We start from the raw sequence: 18,958 nt of genomic DNA, 5'->3' as shown, positions 1-18,958 counted from the left end.
AAGAGAGTGGGGCTTTTGAGAGGAGGGAGAGGAAAAATACTCTGGCAGTATCAATGCAGAGCAAAGAGGACATGTGCCTTATACTGAGTTCTTAAAAGTATATCTTGGGGACTGGTGGCCAGGGAGTGGATTTTGTGGGGCAGGCAAAGACCCCAACCACAATTTGAAAGCTGTAGATTGAGACAGAGCAAGAAACAAAGGTCATTTTCAGAAAAGAAATTGGAAATAAAGAATTTTAAGTTGATGACAGAACTTTGCAAAAGGCTCAGTGGTAGGGCATGGGTGACAGAGCAAGATTGGGTTAGAGAAGTAATGCACCAAGTTGTATGGGGGCAAGAACCTAAACATGATGGAAGACCCAGGAGACTTGGACTGCTGGGGGAACCTAGAAGGTCTCTGTCTGCAGGAAAATGAAGTCACCCCTGATTCCCCTAAAGCAAGAACCACTCTGGCTCTTCTCCCTGCCTTCCAAAGGGTTACATTAGGCAGGGGAGTTTTACTGAGTAAACCAATGAATAAATGCATGACCCTCATAAAAGATTGAGAAAGACTAGTGTTGTGAGAGAGAGGTGGAGAGAACAATTCACTCGAAGAGCAGATGGCAGGAACCTTTTTATAGAGAAGTAGAAGAGCAGAGTGGAAAGACCAGAATCTAGAGGCAAAAGACACAGTTGAGTCCCCAACCTGTTCCTTAGGTCTTTGGGAAAGTCATGTCATCTGACTACGTATCACTGGCCTCATCTGTAAAGTGGACTTTTCCTCCTCAGGAGAGCCCTGATCACCCCTTTGGGGCTCCTGTACTTCTCCTGCAGCCTTCCTGCAGTTCACTAGGAGGTTGTGTACAGCTATACAAGTGTAAGAGTGACAATAAAGAGAGGAGAGGTATGGTGTGTTCCACATTCTCTCCAATAACCTGACCCTTTGCCTATGTGTCAGTATCTACTCCTAAGTACTTAAAAGACTGCTTCTTCGGTTTTGAAAGATGTTCCTTATTATGCATGATACATTAAAATAATAACAGCTAACTCCACAGAGAGCATTCTGGAAGAGCAAGCAAGAGTAACCCAGATGAGGAGCCAGGGTCCAAGACAGGCCAAATGGGGTTACCCCAGGATGTATGACAACAAGGAACATCATAGCCCCCTGAGCTGGCTTGGCCATAAGTAAGGCTGCCACAAGAGCCTGAGAAAGGAGAAATCAGAGCCATCCATTCCCACACCTGCCCAGGATCAGGGCAGCTGTGTACAAGTTGGGAGAGATGATGTTTTCCTTCGACTCGCCCATGTTCTGAGTGAGACCTTTGGCCCAGTTTTAGAAGCCATCTGAGCCCCGATAAGCAGGGGCGGGGCTTCCAGAGGCAGGAGTCTCAGAGCTCTATAAAGCCCAGTGGGGCACAGCTGGGCAACTCTCCCAAGGACCGTGAACTGTTGGTTTTGTGCCTGTTCCTCTGGAAATGCAGCGGCTGTTGACTTCAGGGAAGCGGGTCTTGCAAGTGAAGACAGCAATGCAGGAAGCCTTCGCCTCACCTGCTAGCCTTCTTCCAGCAGCCCACCAAAGGTGAGTCACGTTGTTCCCAGGGACTGTGCAGGCCACTCTTTGAGAATTGTCACTGAACCAGTAAAAGATAGATAGGTAGAGGGCCCACCATAAGGAAAAGCTCACTAGAATCCCAGGGAAAAGTAGGCAAGGCTTGTGCACAGCCTTAGATAAGCAAGTTAACCTGTGAGGGTCTCAGTTACGTCCTCTCTAAACAGATGGTCCCTTTCGGCTACAGAGTTCCAGGATCCCCAACCTCTGATACCCGCTGGTCGTAGACGATGACATCTTTCACTGCCCCAGCTGCATGAAGCAGTGGAAATATCAGTACGAGGGCCCCCGGCATTCTCCATCTCCACCACCGTCCCCTGCTTTATCCCCAGCTCCCGCCAAGACCTGCAGCATTCTGTGCCAGCTGCGCTGTTAGTCAAACCAGCTGCTTCAAGTCACTGAAGCAAGATTCCAATGGACCGGGGATCATAAGCATGTTTCTCTGCCCTCTGATTTCATGAAAGGGGGAAATGGGATGTTAAAATAAGAGTGTATGTCTGTGTGCCATGCGTTGTGCACAGAAACGCACACGCGTGCCTTTTATTTCTAAACACTCCTCAGTTTGGCCCACGTGCTTGGAGCCCGCCGACACTGATGGTAATAGCTACAGCTGGGGCCTTGGGATCCACTGCACGGTAGCACTAGCCCACTCCTCCCACTTCCACTCTGCCTTCCATGAATGCTGAGAAAAACGACTTTGACCCAGTGTCTTCCCTCGCCTGGCATCCAGGGACCTCGCCATACGAATGTGTGGAGTAGGGGACAGTGCTCCTCAGCCTTCTTATTTTCTTCCTGACTCTCTGCCGTTGTCCATACTCTCCTTCACCCTCTTTAGATGGGCCAAATGTCCCAGCTCAACACTTAACCTGTTCTTGTATCTGTGAGGAAGGGATTGACGTGGGTTTGCTTGTTTCAATAAGCAACAGCGGGCTGCCTAGCAAGAGCCAAACCTCAGAACTCATCCAACCTGTCCCTCCTTCTGGCCTCCTTGGTTCACACATTTCCCTTTTCCAGGGTACTCACAGCTCATCCCATTTTCCGTGGCCTGAAAGAGTATTAAGGATCTTTCTTATGAGTCTCTTTCTCTGTATGTCTGTCCCCTCTACTGCAACCTGCACCAGCTCTAAATCCAACCCAAGAACTACTCCCACCTCAGCTTATGCTTCACCGCTGGTTAATGAAGAGGGGTGCCCTCTCCTTGGCAGTCCCCAGCTGCTTTTCTCATGTGCTGCGTCCCTAATCCCCTTCATTCTCTGCCCTACCAGGTGCCCTTACTTGCTTAGCCATCTCCCACTGTGACCGCCACCCCATCCACCCACCTCCAGTGCTTCATCAGCAGAAGTGCCACTCATCCATCAAAGTGGATTTCAAATGTAGTCTCTTCCATGAAGCCTTTTCTGAGCCTACCACCCACAGGAAATCTCTGCTTCCTCCAAACTCCGGTGGGATTTTGTTATATCCCTCTTGAGGCCCTTATCACATTCTGACTCTCAGTTGGGATATGCATGTATGTGCTCGTTTATTCCTCCCACTGGTCAAGGAAGTGCTCAAGAACCTCTTTTCTTTGTCTACCCTCTCCACCTCGGCAGCCTCTCACTAACACAGTGCCTGGCATGTAATAGTGAATTTTGAAACACAAGAGAAGGAGGAGAGATGGAATAAATAAAGAAAAGCATATTCTTGAACCAAGCAACCTCAGAACAAAACCAATTTTAAATTAAATAAAGTGATTATTCTCTAGAGAAAACATACAAGATAAGAAGGGCACTCTTAACTCCAGTGGTCTGATCTTTCTGGAAGCCTCTACATGCTAAATTTTCTTCAAGGTTCTGGAATCCACTTCCAGAAAATAGCCCCCTGCTAAGATAGTTACAACAGTTACCAAGTGGCTGATTCTTGGAACCTCTCCTTGAAAGCTTGGATTTCCAACTGGAAAGAGGAAGGGAGGGAGCTCAGAGAAGGCAGAATGAGAATGAGGCTGAGGGGAAAGCCAGCCAAGTGAAGGACCACTGCTGGCTAACCATTAGCTTCTACATACTGGGGAAGATTCTCCACAAATATTTGAGAGTACAAACTCCAATTATTTAGGGAACACCAAATAAATAGGGCAGATAACTGAATTCCAAACCTCTCTTATCAGATATGGGTGAACATTGATGCTTTGCCTCATTGTCTTATGATCTTGTGATCCACTTTGCCTCACAGTACTTCAAAGTGACCTTTCTGATAGGAGAACTGGGGTTTGCCAGAAGCCCGGAATCCTCAGGATGATTGACAGACACACTCAATCTGAGCTGTAGTTCCTGTGGTGTAGAGCTAAATGCATAAGCCTGTGGAGCCATCCTGTCACTCACCATGGTCAGGAATTCTATAGCCAGATATAAGTCAAAAGACTCTGGTGGCACTCAGGAGTGCCTTGGTGGCACCCAAAGTGGTGAAAGGACGGGATGTTTCTTACACATGAGTAACCATGAAGGTACTCTGAGCACAACACTTCACCAATGCATGCCTTGATTTCACCATCTGCAAAATGAAGAATATCACTAAAGTAACCAGATTTCAGGTACTTCCATGTGGAAACAGATGGAGGTGGACCTGGTGATTTCTGTACTCGTAGCTGGAAGGAGAAACTCCAGAATTTCGCCAGGGACATTAGGAGTCAGGATTGAAGAGAGGTGGGTAGGTCCAGGAAAGAAATAGATTATCTTTTCCCTCTTCCACTGACCCCCTTCCCCATTTTCTCTCTGCTCCCATTTAGAATTGCTCCCCCTGTCCTCTGTATTCTCACAGCCTTTGCTTTTTATACTATGTATTCAGCTGTGAAATGTCTGCCTCTTCTATTAGACCATGCTCTCTTGATGGGAACAAAGGATGCCTTCTTCACTACTGTGCATCTGGAACCCAGCACTGTGTAGGATGTGCTCCGTAAATATTCAGAGGCCCAATCAGAAAAAGCAGAGAGGATGGAATCAAGCAGGAAGCTTCCTTAAGAAGCAGAAAAACAATAGGTGTGTTCTTGTGTAGTAAAAAGAAACAAGGAGAAAGGGGATAATGAGAGGGCCACTTTAAAACTGAATGAGATTTTTAAAGTTATGTCCTATGAAGTTTCTAACATGTGTAAACCATATGACAATAATAGTTCAAAGGGATGGAGAAGATAAAGGGAGTTAAAGTATGGTTTTTCACTGTTCAGAAAACAGTAGAAGTTAATGTAAGTTAGATTATAATAAACCAAGCATGCATATGGTAATCTCAAGGTCATTACTAAAAGAAAGAGGAGATAAAATGGAATAATAAATACTTGCTTAATCCAAAAGAATGCGGAAAGAAGAAATAAAGAAACAAAGGATATATGAGACAAGGGTGGTTCAAGTAGTTAAGCCTCTGCTTTCAGCTCAGGTCATGATCCCAGGGTCCTGGGATCGAGCCCCGCGTCGGGCTCCCTGCTCCGCGGGAAGCCTGCTTCTCCCTCTCCCACTCCCCCTGCTTGTGTTCCCTCTCTGGCTGTGTCTCTCTCTGTCAAATAAATGAAATCTTAAAAAAAAAAAAGAGAGAGAGAGACAAAGGAAATAAAAAGTGAGATAGTAGATTTGATCCCATCTGTACTGGTCATTAGAATAAATATAATTGGACTAGTTACTCCAATTAAAGCACCAATATTATAAGACTTGTTAAAAAACAAACAAAAAAGACCCAACTATGTGCTGTTTAGAAGAGATGTGTGTTAAATATAAAGACCCTGAGAGGTTAAAAGTATAAAAGGACAGCAAAAGATATACCATGCAAACAGTAATACTAAAAAACTCAGGCAGCTTTCTTAACATCAGCAAAAGTAGATTTTGTGGCAGGAATATCACAAAGATGAATTAAAGAGGGACATTTAGTAAGGATAAAAGGGTTAATTCAACAAAAGATAACCACCTTACATTTGCATTCATCTGATAATATAGCTTCAAAATATATGAAAAATGAATGAGATGATTGCTGTATAGTATTTTGAGGAGACTGGCTGGAGACCATTAAGAGGATTTTGATTGTTATCTCCATTACAGGTTTTCTACCATCCCTGCTGTCCCCTTGGCCAAAACAGATACTTGGCCAAAGGATGTGGGCATCCTTGCCCTGGAGGTCTATTTCCCAGCCCAGTATGTGGACCAAACAGACCTGGAGAAGTATAACAATGTAGAAGCAGGGAGGTACACGGTGGGCTTGGGCCAAACGCATATGGGCTTCTGCTCAGTCCAGGAGGACATCAACTCCCTGTGCCTGACGGTGGTGCAGCAGCTGATGGAGCGCATGCAGCTCCCGTGGGACTCTGTGGGATGGCTGGAAGTGGGCACAGAGACCATCATTGACAAGGCCAAGGCTGTCAAAACAGTGCTCATGGAGCTCTTCCAGGATTCAGGGAACACTGACATTGAGGGCATAGATACCACCAATGCCTGCTATGGTGGCACTGCCTCCCTCTTCAATGCTGCCAACTGGGTGGAGTCCAGCTCCTGGGATGGTATGTGCTTCCTGAGACCTTACGTAAGAAAGGGACTGGGTTAGAGGCTGAATCCTCAGTTTTGTTTCTCCATTTCCCCGGTGATTTCATCAGAGAGGGCAGGACAACTTATTCACACAGCTGCTGCTATTGTCAACAGCCACCATCCTGATAACCGCTTAGACTTGTATAACTTCATGCTGCTAATTAGGCAGCATGTTCACATAGCCGTTAATTTAGTCCTTCCAACAGCCTAGGAAGTGGGTGTTATGCCTGATTTAGAAGTGAGAAAATGGAGGACCTGATATCTTACACACAGTGTGTGGCAGGCGTGGGACACCAAACCAAATCCAATATATTCCTATTTCTCGTAAGTTTCTCCTAAGCCTCTGAGAGACAGAGTTAAACAAGTTTAGGTATTAAGGGGGAAACATCCTGGTAGAAATAGACCCAAAGAATCACAGGATAAAAAAACAAAACAAATAAAAGAATCACAGGATAGACTATTACACAGAGTATTTATTCTCTTACTCCCTTGCCTGGCTACTAGGAAATTGTTTTTTTGCTTAACATATTTTTTTAAAAAATTTTATTTATTTATTTATATTTTTTGAAGGGGGGGAGGAGCAGAGGGCAAGGGTCCTGGGATAGAGCCCCACGTTGGGATCCCTGCTCAGTGGGGAGTCTACTTCTCCCTCTGTCCCTCCCCCTTGCTCATGCTTGCTCTCTCTTACTCTCTCTCTCAAATAAATAAATACAATCTTTAAAGAAAAAAAGAATGTGCCAAATTGTTCTTCAAGATGTTGTACTAAAGTACATTCCTATAATACATATTATCAAGCTTTCTAATCTTTGTCCATTTAATAAGGAAAAATAAGGATTTGTCTCTTTTTTCATTATAAGAAAGCTTCAGTATTTTTTAGGATGTTCATTGGCCATTTTCTCATTACATACCTTGGGTTTTTTTTTTTTAATGAGACTTTTATAAATGAAGCAAAATAGCTTTTTGTTGGTTGTTAAGTATTGTAAATACTTCCCCAGTTTGTCTGAGTTTGTTTTTGATAAAAAGTTTGACTTTTTGGATAGTCAAATTTACTAATCTTTTCTTTAACAGCTTCTAAATACTTTTCTATAGTTTCCAAACTATATATATCTGTAAAATATATATATATATTTCCAAACTATATATATAAAACAATACTTTTTTGTTGGAGTTGTTACAATTCTTAAAAGAAGGTTCTTGGGTTTCCATGAATTTGTGTTGGAATCCTGACTTTGAATCCTTATCTTAACATCTATTAGCTGTGTGCCTTAAGCCAAGTGACTTAAGTTCTTTGGGCCTCCATTTCTTGGTACATAAAGAGGGAATAACTCTACCTGATATATAGGCTAATCGTGAGGGAAGGGATTTTTGTTTTGTTCACTGGTCTATCTTTAGTACCTAAAATTGTGCCTGGTTCACAGGAAGCACTCGTCTACTCGAGACTTGGGTAGTGATCTCAAGTAGAGATAATTACTTCTTGTCTCTCATTACAGGTCGCTATGCAATGGTGGTCTGCGGAGATATTGCAGTCTATCCCCGTGGTAATGCTCGCCCCACAGGTGGGGCTGGAGCTGTGGCCATGCTGGTTGGGCCCAAGGCCCCTCTGGCCCTCGAGAGAGGTCTGTGGTAAACTGTGGAAATGTGGTACCGAGAGACTGTGCACAGCAAATGCGTAGCTCCCAATCCCAAGTTGGCATACCCACTACACAGGGCTGAAGTATGGATTTGAGGATGATATCGCTTGCCTTCAAAAGGCTGGACTGGGGAGCAAAGTGCAGGGAGGAAGGGAATGGAGGGATCATCAAGGTTTCCTCTTCTGCACCATCATGCATTGGGATAATGATGCATGGAATGAGTGACACTGATGCTGCAGATGAGGACCTTTAAGGAGCTAGACTGGCAATTGAAGATGAAAGAAGATAACTGGATATAAGGAGAAAGGTTCTCCTTTGAGACTTTTGGCACCTATTCCAGATTTTGTTAAGGCCATATAGGTATGGAAAGGGAAATATAAATCTCATTTATATAAGAGCAACCATCTATTCAACTCCCTTGAAACACGGGAGGGATGTTGAGTGGACTCAGACAGAGAAAAAACAGGAAACTGTTAGTACATGCCTCCCCATCCTCCCTGCTCCATGGGGGCTGCATCATACCATCCCTGAATCTCTCCTTGTGCCTTGCCAGGGCTTAGAGGAACCCACATGGAGAACGTATATGACTTCTACAAACCAGATGCGGCTACAGAGTACCCAATAGTGGATGGCAAGCTCTCCATCCAGTGCTACCTACGGGCCTTGGACAGATGTTACACATTATACCGTCAAAAAATCCAGAACCAGTGGAAACAAGGTATGGGGCTCAGAGGGCAGAAAGTGGGGACTCTATTTCTAGGGGACCAAGAGGTGGTCCTAAAAGCTTAAGACAAGATTTCTTCTTTCCTTCAAAAATGATCTCAAAAGAATTGCTTCATGTCGCCTTCCTCTTACACCCTTCCATGGATCTATGCTAAAGTCCATCTGGAAGCTTCCAATTCAAGTATGAAGCCGCCTCCAACCTGAGCTAAATGAAAGAAAGTAAACAATCTAGGACCAAAGCCACCAGTAGGAAACCAGTGGGTGTCAGTCCCCTGGGGAGGTACTGTGGTGAGTCAGAGTAACCACATCCTACCGGGGCTAGGATTTGTCTCTGTTGAAGTCAGGAGTGATTTGACTCACCTTTTGTAGTTTGCTACCTTTTAAAGTCTGGTCGATGTTGAAAAATCTTATCCCTATTTTCAGTATTAGTATACTGAAATTGTGATTTTTCTTTGGATGGTAATGTTACAAGTTAATTTTATTTTAACCTTTAGTTTCTGAGTTCTCCCGCTAAGAAAATATGTGCTGCTTTCATAATCAGAAAGGAAACAAACTTTATTTTAATAAAGTACAGAGTGATCTACTTTAAAAAAAATAAAAGGGCTCTTACCTGCTTAACCATGGCCAGAAGGGCATCTGTGATAGGCAGTTTCCAGTGTGAGAAAAGGCACGTGTGGAAGGTCCCAGAGCATGGAGGCTTTAGGGGTGGCCTTAGGAGCCACTTCTTGCCCCTTTCCACTGTGCTGAGAGGGCTGCCACTCACCACTGCTGGCCCATACGGGTAAGCAGTGGACTTGGACTTCTCTACCTTCCATCCTCTGTAAATTTGCTATTGGCTAATCGCTCTCACCAGCTCTGTATTCTGTCTGCATTCTAATTTTGCTCCGTAAACTCCTGCGGAATTTGATTGATGCTGCTTTGGCTCTCAGCACTAAGAGACAGTCTAGGGTATCTATAGAGTCAGAGACATCAGAACCTAAATCCAAAGCCAGCCATTTTCAAGCTGGGTAGCCTTGGACACATGACCTAGCTTCATATTTTAGAGACTCTGTTTCCTTCTCTGAAAAATAGAGACAGTAACACAACACTAGTTTGATTTGGAGGAATTATCTGTCATAAAGGTTGGCAATAGTAGACAGGAAGAAAACATTTGTTTCTCTCCTTTCTTTCTTTATAAGCAGAGTGCTTAGTAAGATCCTTGTAAAGTGAATGAGCAAAACTTTCATGTGTTTGCTGGAGGTAAGAGCTGGTTCTCTGGGATGTGTTTGCTGGAGGTGGGAGCTGGTTTTCCGGGATGCCTCAAGTCACTCAGAATACTTAGGTCTTGGGGTGTAGGTCTAAATGGCTCATCTGCCATGGCACATCCTTGCTTTCACACCTCCTCTTCCAGCTGGCATCGATCAGCCTTTCACTCTTGATGACTTGCAGTTTATGATCTTTCATACACCCTTCTGCAAGATGGTCCAGAAATCCCTGGCTCGCCTGATGTTCAATGACTTCCTGTCAGCCAGCAACGACACGCAGACCAGCCTCTATAAGGGGCTAGAGGCCTTCAGGTGGGTCCTCTTCGGGGAAACCTAGAGGCTCGTGAGGGCTGAGGAAGGAGGAGGTTTCTTCACTCCTTGAGTCTGTACCACCAGCCAACCCTGTGGGTGAGAAAAGGACAATCCTCCCACACAATAGAAATGACACCGAGTCTATACATGACTTATTGGGTTATGGCCTACATAGAGCCCCCCATCTTTTATCTCAGGGAGCACAGGGTGTTTGCCAGCACCTCTAGATCAAGTGGCTGGCTATCAGAAGCTTCAGAGAATAAGAAAAAGGGGAAAGGGAGTGTGGCTAAATCATTCAGTCAGTAAACATTTTATGAACATCAACTGTATGTCAGGCATCATACTAAACTCCAGGGACACCAAAATAAATGTGACTCCATGATCCCTGCCTCTAGGATCTTACAGTCTATATGGACAGAAACAACTAGAAGCAAATAATCACAGTACAGGATGGCAACTTGGGAGCATCAAGCCTCATTCTCACTTGCCATCGTTGAATTGATGTCTGGCCTATTGCCTTAATTTCCCCCATCTACAAAATGGAGATAGTCCAGCTCCCCACCTTAGAAGAATCTGTTTATTGATGCCTTACTCCAAGACATTTAGAAAAAAGAATCTTCAATACACAGTTCCCACTGGGAAGAAAATATTCCCTTTTCTTCTTGGTAGCTGTTTAGTTCAAGTTTTGGAGTATTCTACCAACATCTGCCCCCATTACTAACTACCACTAACCCTGCCACAAACTAAAACATCAAAATGAGCACAAACACTACTTACAAGACCTGTCCCATGAAAGAAAATTCTAACATATACCAAAGATAATAGTTTAATATCTTTAATATATGGAGGTCTCATCAATAATAAAATAAACACCCTAATAGAAAAATGAGCAAAAGATATACACCAGAAATTTCCTCAAAGAAGAAATGCACACGATCCCATTTTCAAATGTGCTTGCTCATTAGTAACAAATTTAAACGAGTTACCATTTTCCTTACATAGCCTTTTTAAAAATTTGAATACCCAGAATTGATGAGGCTCTATGAAAAAGCACAACAGTGGATGTGTAAATTGACACAAGGGCTTTGGGGAGAAATAGGAACACACAACACAAAGGCCTTAAAGATGTGCACACTTTTTGGTTCAGCAAATCCACATGTGTGAGGGAACATGCAGAGTTTTAACTGGTGGGGACAGGAATGGGGAAATTGGTTCAAGTAGGGCACATCATTTCATGGTCAATCCTGCAGCCTTTAAAAATATTGCTAGAGAAGATGATTTAATGTCATAGAGAAAATTAGTTAGGGAAGCATGTTGAAGAGAATATATAGCACGATTTTATTTTCTAGTTAACCTTATGAAAGCAGGGATGGATTCCACAAGAAAAATTGACCTCAGGGCTCTCTCTGAATGGTAGGACTGTTAGTGACATTGTTTTTCTTTGTGCTGGTCTGTATTTCCAAATATTTTGTAATAAAAACATGTGCCTAAAAGTCTCTTCAGAAGCTGTTACTTTTCCCCCTTGCTGCCTCCCTCCCCTTCTGTGGTCTCTCACCTGGCCTGTGTTTCTGGCTGCCTCCCAGGGGGCTAACGCTGGAAGAAACCTACACCAACAAGGACATGGATAAAGCACTTCAAAAGGCCTCCCTGGACATGTTCAACAAGAAAACCAAGGCCTCCCTTTACCTCTCCACTCACAACGGGAATATGTACACCTCATCCCTATATGGGTGTCTGGCCTCCCTTCTGTCCCAGTGAGTACTGTGCCTAGCCCCACCTTCTACCCTCCACCCCATGGTTGTGGTCGGAGGGGTCAACCAAATTTGGTTCCTCTTCCGGTTCAGAAATTCTTAAGGAAGGAAAGATAATGAAAGAAACATGTTTCAAAGGTACATGTATAGACAGATTTACCATCAGTATTAAACAATGGTCTGCAAAGTGACAACGTATGATGTCAAGGAATGTGTAACATCTGCTTGGATGTAGCAAGCACATAATAGAACTTTGATGCATATTTTTATCTCATCCATTTGAAATCTCTGTCCTTAGTAAAGCATGGCGGTTAAGAGAGTCTAGCTTTAGAACCCACAACCGAGGTTTAACTTATTAGCTTTGCTCTTGGAAAAATGCTTACCCTCTATGTGCTTCACTTTCCCCATCTATAAAACGTATGCACTAACAATACCTACCTTCTAGTGTTTTGATGAATGTTAAATGTGTAAAGGAATTAACACACTAGGGCTCAGCAAGCGCTCAGATACTAGTTGTTATTTCTATTGATATTCTATTTTCTGGGTTTTGTAAGGAAGTACTTGTACTATAGTACCTGTGCCTAACATAGGAGATCTATATATGAACTCAACAAATGATTACTGATGAGGGGATGATAAAAAAAAGGAACAACTGCTGAAACATTACCAGAAAACATGGAAGCCTTGAAGTGGTCTGACCTCCAAACTTCAGAGTTCACTGAATTCATCTTGTCCTCATAGGTGGCGAGAATCTCCTTTTATACCCCAAATTCTGTTAATGCTCAATGTGTCTTCTGTATCTTGGATTTTAGCCACTCTCCTCCTGGCAAGTTTTCTTCTTTCTGGGTCTATCCCCAGGGTCTTCCAAAAGCCCCTCTTTGTGCAGAGTGCCTGGAGCCCATTTCTACTTGCAAGAGGTTGACTAGATTGGGGCGATAAGTTGGTGGTTTATTTGAAGGCGGACTGTAATGCCAATGGGCTTCTTGGGTTTCTTTCCCTACAGGTACTCTGCCCAGGACTTGGCTGGCTCCAGGATTGGGGCCTTCTCTTATGGCTCTGGCTTAGCAGCAAGTTTTTTCTCGTTTCGAGCATCCAAGGATGCTTCTCCAGGTGAGTCCTGTCTTTCTATCAGGCACTTCTGGTAAGATTCTTCAGGTAAAAGAAACCACTCTCTGCCTCACCACTACGGAGGCTCCCATCTGGACAGAATTAAGTTGTGATTAAGAACAAAGGAACTCCGTGAAGAGATTTTTTTTTTTAAAGATTTTATTTATTTGACAGAGAGAGAGACCACAAGCTGGGGGAGTGGGAGAGGGAGAAGCAGGCCTCCCGCCAAGCAGGAAGCCAGATGTGGGGCTCGATCCAGGACCCTGGGACCATGACCTGAGCGGAAGGCAGATGCTTAACGACTGAGCCACCCAGGCGCCCCTCCCTGAAGGGATTTAAGCAACGGAGTCAGTTTGTCTAATTTATGGAGTTGAAGCATTTGCCTGGCTACTACTTGAAACTAGATTGAAGAGAAACAAAGGTGGAAGTGGGAAACCAGTCAGGTTGTTCCAGCAAGAAGTCCAGGGAGGAGGGAGTTAATGGCCCTTTGGTTGCAACTGGTTAAAGGGAAGTTGATGGATTTGAAATTTTCAATAAATGTCTGTTGATTATTTTATGTCAGATATGATTGAGGGTGCACACCTAAGCACTCTGTGGGACATTCCTTGACTAAGAGAGTGTGTCTGCCAGTAGGTTTCGCTAACATTATGTTTGCTGACCTCTATCATTTCTCGACATTCCAAGCCACACACAGTACCTTCTTTCTCCAGGGTTCGAGCCCCCACAGAACCTGGCTCTCTTTCGGACTCGTGATTGGTAGCAATGATAATGACAGTCAAGCAGATTTAACCATCTTGCCTTTGGGTTTCCCAGGATCCCCCCTGGAGAAGCTGGTGTCTAGTATGTCAGACCTGCCAAAACGCCTCGCCTCCCGGAAGCGTATGTCTCCTCAGGAGTTCACGGAAATAATGGACCAAAGAGAACAATTCTACCATAAGGGTAAGAAAAAGAACAAGAAGAGAGGAGAAGGAAATTGTCTCGGTTTTCATGCCAGGGGCAGAGAGCCGGGGATTCATCAGAAGTCTGGACTACAGTGGGCCAGGGCGAAGACATCTATGAGATATGATTGGGAGAAAATCCGTTAGGTCCAAAGGGTCAAGAATTGGGTGGGGAAGCAGAAGGCAGAGTGGAGAAGAGGTGGGAAGCAGCATGTAGCTTCCCAGTATAGATTGTAGCTAACTACTCAAAACAGGAACTGGACAATGCAGTCCCAAGGACATCAGAAGTGTGGTCTTGAAAACTGCTCTCTATGCAGCAGTTGAAAGAGCCCAGACTTTGGAGCTAGATATTCAAATCTAAACCAACCTGTGACATTCAGTAACTCTTTATCTTTGGGAAAATTGTTGAAGTTTTCTCAGCTCTCTTATTTCTAAAATCATACCAGCTTTGCAAGATTGCCAAAGTGATTAAATGAGTTAATGTACATAAATAAGTTATCGACAGCCCACCTGCCCCCTTTCCCTACCAAACATAAAAATAAAATATTGCCCAATGGGGCGCCTGGGTGGCTCAGTGGGTTAAGCGTCTGCCTTCGGCTCAGGTCGTGATCCCAGGGTCCTGGGATCGAGTCCTGCATTGGGCTCCCTGCTCATCAGGGAGTCTGCGTTTCCCTCTGCCTCTCCCCTGCTTGTGCTCTCTCTCTCTCTCAAATAAATAAATAAAATCTTAAAACAGATATTGCCCCAAAAAGCAACAAAGGAGAAGGAGACAAAAGCTGAAGTTATGACTGGAGAGACCAGATGGTGGTTTTGAAACCGATACCAAACAAAAGGTATTTTCTCAAGCAAGACTTGGGACACATGGCTTGCAGTGTGGTCTGAAAGGGAGACAGAATACACGGAACAGGGAATGTTCCAGAAAACCTAGGTCTAGTAGTCATCCATCTCCTCTAGAACAGGGACACCTTAGGGTAAAGAGGAAAAACAATTAAAATAAAAATAGGACTTCTGAGATAAACACTGATGGACAAAGAACAGAAATACTACAATGAATCAGAGCCAGAGAACTTAGAGCTAGGAAGGAAGTGTCTATCAGAAGATATGAAGCTCTGAGGTATACATACCTCAAGCCAAGTACCATTGGCAAGAGGACATGATGAGGACTTCAAGAGAGGAAGGTCACATTTAGTGTAGGAAAACGTCATACTCCTATAGTAAAATTTCTCATAGCCAAGGCTTATGTACTAGATCCAAGATGGCTGCTTCTGGTTCTTGGGCTGGTCCAAGGCTCTGCTGGGGATGGGACAGGTGGCCTCACAGCCAGGAGAGCTTCACAGTGAAGGCGTCCCTGGCACTCTTTTCTCTTCCCCAACCCCTTTGTAAGTATTGCCTCTTCTCATTCCACAGTGAATTTCTCACCACCTGGTGACACGAGCAGTCTTTTCCCCGGCACGTGGTACCTAGAGCGAGTGGATGAGCTATATCGCCGCAAGTACGCCCGGCGACCAATCTAAAGTTGGTGAGTGATGTTTTGCAGGGTGGGTGGCATCAAGTTTGTCCTCTGGGTAACAGATGCAGTTCCGATAGTGTACCCAGGCCAGACAGGGTCTATAGATCCGAAGTGATCGGGGGTGGGGAGTTTATACCATGAGGACCACCCAGAACTGGTGGGGCTTTTTGCCCAGGAAAGACAAAAGCTGGCGGAGGGGCACGTTTTTTAACTCTGGAATGTGAAAAAAAGTCAACTTGTTTACCTGATCTGCTGGGGATAGGAAGCTTCCCTAGAAACATGATAGAAACCAAATTGGCATCTGTGAGGGGAACCTACAGAACCCATTCCTCCAAAGGGGGGGTGGGTAGGAACAAAGATGAATGGCTGCAGAAAAGATATCTACAGATTCATGAAGAAACACGGTGTTGGGGATTCTGTTGGAGCCAGAAGCCTTGGCAGGAGGGAGCCTTGCCAGGTGGTTCCTCCTGGGGAATGGCAGTGAGGTTTGGAAAGTCAGTGGAGGGGGCAGTGGGGGTGGGAGGAGAGAAGGGTTTCTTGCCAGAGGACTGACTGCCTGAGGGGGAGATGGAAGACTTCCTGGGGTTCTTTTTAAAGGAGAATCAAGTATTCAGAAGGAGACTCTTAGGGGCGCCTAGGTGGCTCAGTCGGTAAAGCCTTTGGCTCAGGTCCTGATCCCAGGGTCCTGGGATTGAGCCCCATGTCAGGCTCCTTGCTTGGCGGGGAGTCTGCTTCTCCCTCTCCGTCAGCCACTCTCCCCTGCTTGTGTGCTTTCTCTCTCTCTCTGTCAAATAAATAAATAACATCTTTAAAAAAAAAAAGGAATCAGAATCTTACAGTTCATGGACTTCAGTTTATCTTCCAAGTTGCTAAAATAAGCAGAATGGAGGAGTGAGAAGCCATTTCTTCAACAATCCATACATCTCAACAAATACAGTCCCCAAATATTTCCTTTATGTGTGTGTGTGTGTGTGTGTGTGTGTATTTATTGTTTCCCTCCTTTGGTAGATGAAGGGTAGAAGGTTTGCCGAGGGCGGGATGTGGAGCCAGGGAAGAGAAGGAAGTCCACGGGTAAAGGAGATACCCAGACAAAGCAGGAAAACCACAGGATATGCAGGAAGACTGCAGTTCACAGTACTTGGCCTCCTCCCCTGGGATGTTCAGTGCTCAGCAAGGTGGACAAGGGGCCTGACCGGCCGGGGCTGCAAGTGTGGTTGGACTGCAAGCTCAGCACCCAGGGCCACAGACTTGGACACTGCCCCAGAGTCATTTGTTTGCTTGCTTGAAATAGGATTCTTAAGGGCAAGTCAATGGCAAAGAGGAGGCAATTAGATGTCAAGCTATTCAGTCATCAGAAGGAGAGAGAGAGTGACAGACAGAGAGAAATTTGGGATTTTCAAGGGTGAGTTTCCAAATTAGGCTCCCTCCCTCTCATGGTCCACAAGCATTGTACCTCAGAGGAAGAAAGCTGGGGCTCCTGTCCTGTCTCATCCTGATAGCTCACATGAGCAACGAACCCACAACAATGAAATTTTAAGTGAATGAAAGGCTTTCTGTCAGCGTGGCACTCTGTGGAGCTGTCTCTTTGCTGTCCAGCCTGTCCAGCCTGCTCTTCTGTCAAGCAGATTGTGTCATGGGGCCCCTGCCCACCTCCTTTGGCTCCTGTGGCATTTGGCACAGGTGGCTCAGGCATCCAGGCATGGAGCTGGGCAGGCAGCGTTGCCCCCCAGACCTCATGATGCAGGCAGGAGAGCCCCTCTGCATAGCCTTACCTCAGACAAGACACAGGTACTGGGAGCAAGGGCAGGGCAGAGGGATGCCCAGATGACTCACACTGAATGTCCTTCTTTTGTCTCTTTAAATTCTACAGACCATGGTTCCTGGGAAATCTACACCAGCAGAGTTTCTGCTCATGGATCATATTTTTTAAAAAGCCCATTTTTAGATGGAAATGGATTGGATTCGACACTGTAGTCCCCAGAAGCAGTGGCCTTGGAGAGTAAGGGGCCGTCCTTAGCGGTCCTTCCTGCCTTTCTCTGCTGCAGTCACTGTTGTGGGCTAATGGCGGCGCAGGGGTCCTCTGTGGAAAAGCGGATGCAAAGAAGACCTAGCCCAGAATCACTGCTCTCCAGAACTGGGAAAAAAAATCCAGATAACTTTGCCTATCATGTTCCCTTGTGGCCATTATTATCATTATTAGATGTCTGTGCTGTTATATCTCTATTCCTTTCTTACGGTTTTTGGTCAATTTCTAGATGCTGTAGCGGGTACTAAACCCCTATAATACAATGCAACAGTTAGAGAAGGAGGCAATCCCTCGTTGTACTGTTGGAAACCGGAGCACCAGGCACGCACGGCTGACATGCCAAGGAGCCTGCCGGTCCCCCTGGCTCTGAGGGCCCCACTCTCCCTGACCCCGCACCTGCCCCCACCTCTGTAAAACCACTGAGCGCTCACCTCACACACCCCTCCCCCATCCCATTCCATCCTCCAAGAAGTACAGGGGAACAAAGTTGGGGACACACAGCCTCTGCGCCCAGCTTCCCTCCCTGATCTAAAGACGCCACCTGTAGACCGGGCCAGAAATACCCTCAAGGTCGGCCACAGCTCCTTGCTCAGGCCTTGCCAGTATTCTCTGGGCAAATAGACACAGGGCAGAGGTTAATGCAGCATGCTTTTGACTCCTCCAGCCAAAAATGAGAGTTTTGATACCTAGCAGGGAATTCTTCCGCTAGAGATTGATTTGTCTCCCTTGGGTTAGGGCACTGCCTTTGCTAGGACCCTCTTATAAAGTAGCAAGGGTTCAGGGGGGGTGGGAATTGAGCCAGGGAGAGGTCTGGGAGGGGGAAGGAGGGTACCAGGTCTTTTAAAAAGCTTCCTCAGCTGTCCCGCTTTGCAGGAGAAAAGCTGGCTTCCTTTGGTGGGGAACAAGGCTGGCTGGGAGAGGGATACTAGGGGTGACGGGGGACGGGGCACGGGGCACGTGGGAATGAGATGCGGAGCCAGCCCACTTCACTGCTTGCCCAAGGCTGTTCATGTCCCCACACTCACCAGAAAATCCGAGCTAAACCCCGATTTGAGCAGCTAATACAACATCGGCTGACTTCCCCAGCCCTCTTTCCAGGTGCGTGCTGAGCTCCTCCTGTTCCACCAGGTGTAACTCTCTCTGGCGGCCCTAGCTGCCTGCTCCTCTCTGCAAGCTGTCTGGAAGCCCTTAGTCTAGCTGGCATTCCTGCTAGACAACATAAGCCTTTCCTAAGATCTCCGGAGCAGCGTCTGTAGTCCTGGGCAAAAGCCACTACGCACCAGAGTTCTTGAGATAAGAGTCTCTGGGCCTTGCCTTCTACCCATACGGAGTTCACTGTGGGGTCTTGGTGCTGAAACTGCCTCCGTCGGCCTTAGCATCCAGGACTTCCATATCACCCAGTGCCTCCACTCAGGAGTCATTTGGACACGATGTGGGAGTGGGAATGAAAAGATTTGACAACGAGGATGTCAGGGTCCTGACCGGTTGAATGGATGCTGCCCGTGCCCCCAGCCCTGGCTCAACTCAAGGCACTCAGGATGCCATTGGGCATTGCCTCCACCGCACAGACAGAGGCCCCTGGCCCCGCTCAGGTCCC

The 18,958-nt window shown here is 45.8% G+C and overlaps 1 protein-coding gene across 1 annotated transcript; it reads left to right on the top strand.

The window, feature by feature from the left end:
- The first annotated feature begins 1,398 nt into the window (after positions 1 to 1,398).
- Positions 1,399 to 17,558, top strand: HMGCS2 (3-hydroxy-3-methylglutaryl-CoA synthase 2). The gene is made up of 10 exons (XM_027579052.2): positions 1,399 to 1,557; positions 5,640 to 6,094; positions 7,610 to 7,735; positions 8,304 to 8,468; positions 9,864 to 10,029; positions 11,613 to 11,783; positions 12,784 to 12,890; positions 13,701 to 13,826; positions 15,233 to 15,344; positions 17,206 to 17,558. Exons 1-9 carry the CDS (start codon positions 1,454 to 1,456, stop codon positions 15,337 to 15,339), a joined length of 1,527 nt encoding a protein of 508 aa, XP_027434853.1. The 5' UTR covers positions 1,399 to 1,453; the 3' UTR covers positions 15,340 to 15,344; positions 17,206 to 17,558.
- Positions 17,559 to 18,958: the final 1,400 nt, after the last annotated feature.

This window comes from Zalophus californianus, chromosome 4 (assembly GCF_009762305.2).
Source record: "Zalophus californianus isolate mZalCal1 chromosome 4, mZalCal1.pri.v2, whole genome shotgun sequence".
Taxonomy (NCBI): Eukaryota; Metazoa; Chordata; class Mammalia; order Carnivora; family Otariidae; genus Zalophus; species Zalophus californianus.
The sequence above is the reverse complement of the archived record's forward strand: the minus strand, read 5'-3'. Positions and strand labels throughout refer to the sequence as shown.

Excerpts from the sequence above, each read along its gene's own strand:
- HMGCS2 (XM_027579052.2), top strand. The coding sequence starts at position 1,454 with ATGCAGCGGCTGTTGACTTCAGGGAAGCGGGTCTTGCAAGTGAAGACA. Across the intron at positions 7,736-8,303 it reads CCCTCTGGCCCTCGAGAGAG|GGCTTAGAGGAACCCACATG; the intron begins GTCTGTGGTAAA and ends GTGCCTTGCCAG. Across the intron at positions 10,030-11,612 it reads AAGGGGCTAGAGGCCTTCAG|GGGGCTAACGCTGGAAGAAA; the intron begins GTGGGTCCTCTT and ends GCTGCCTCCCAG.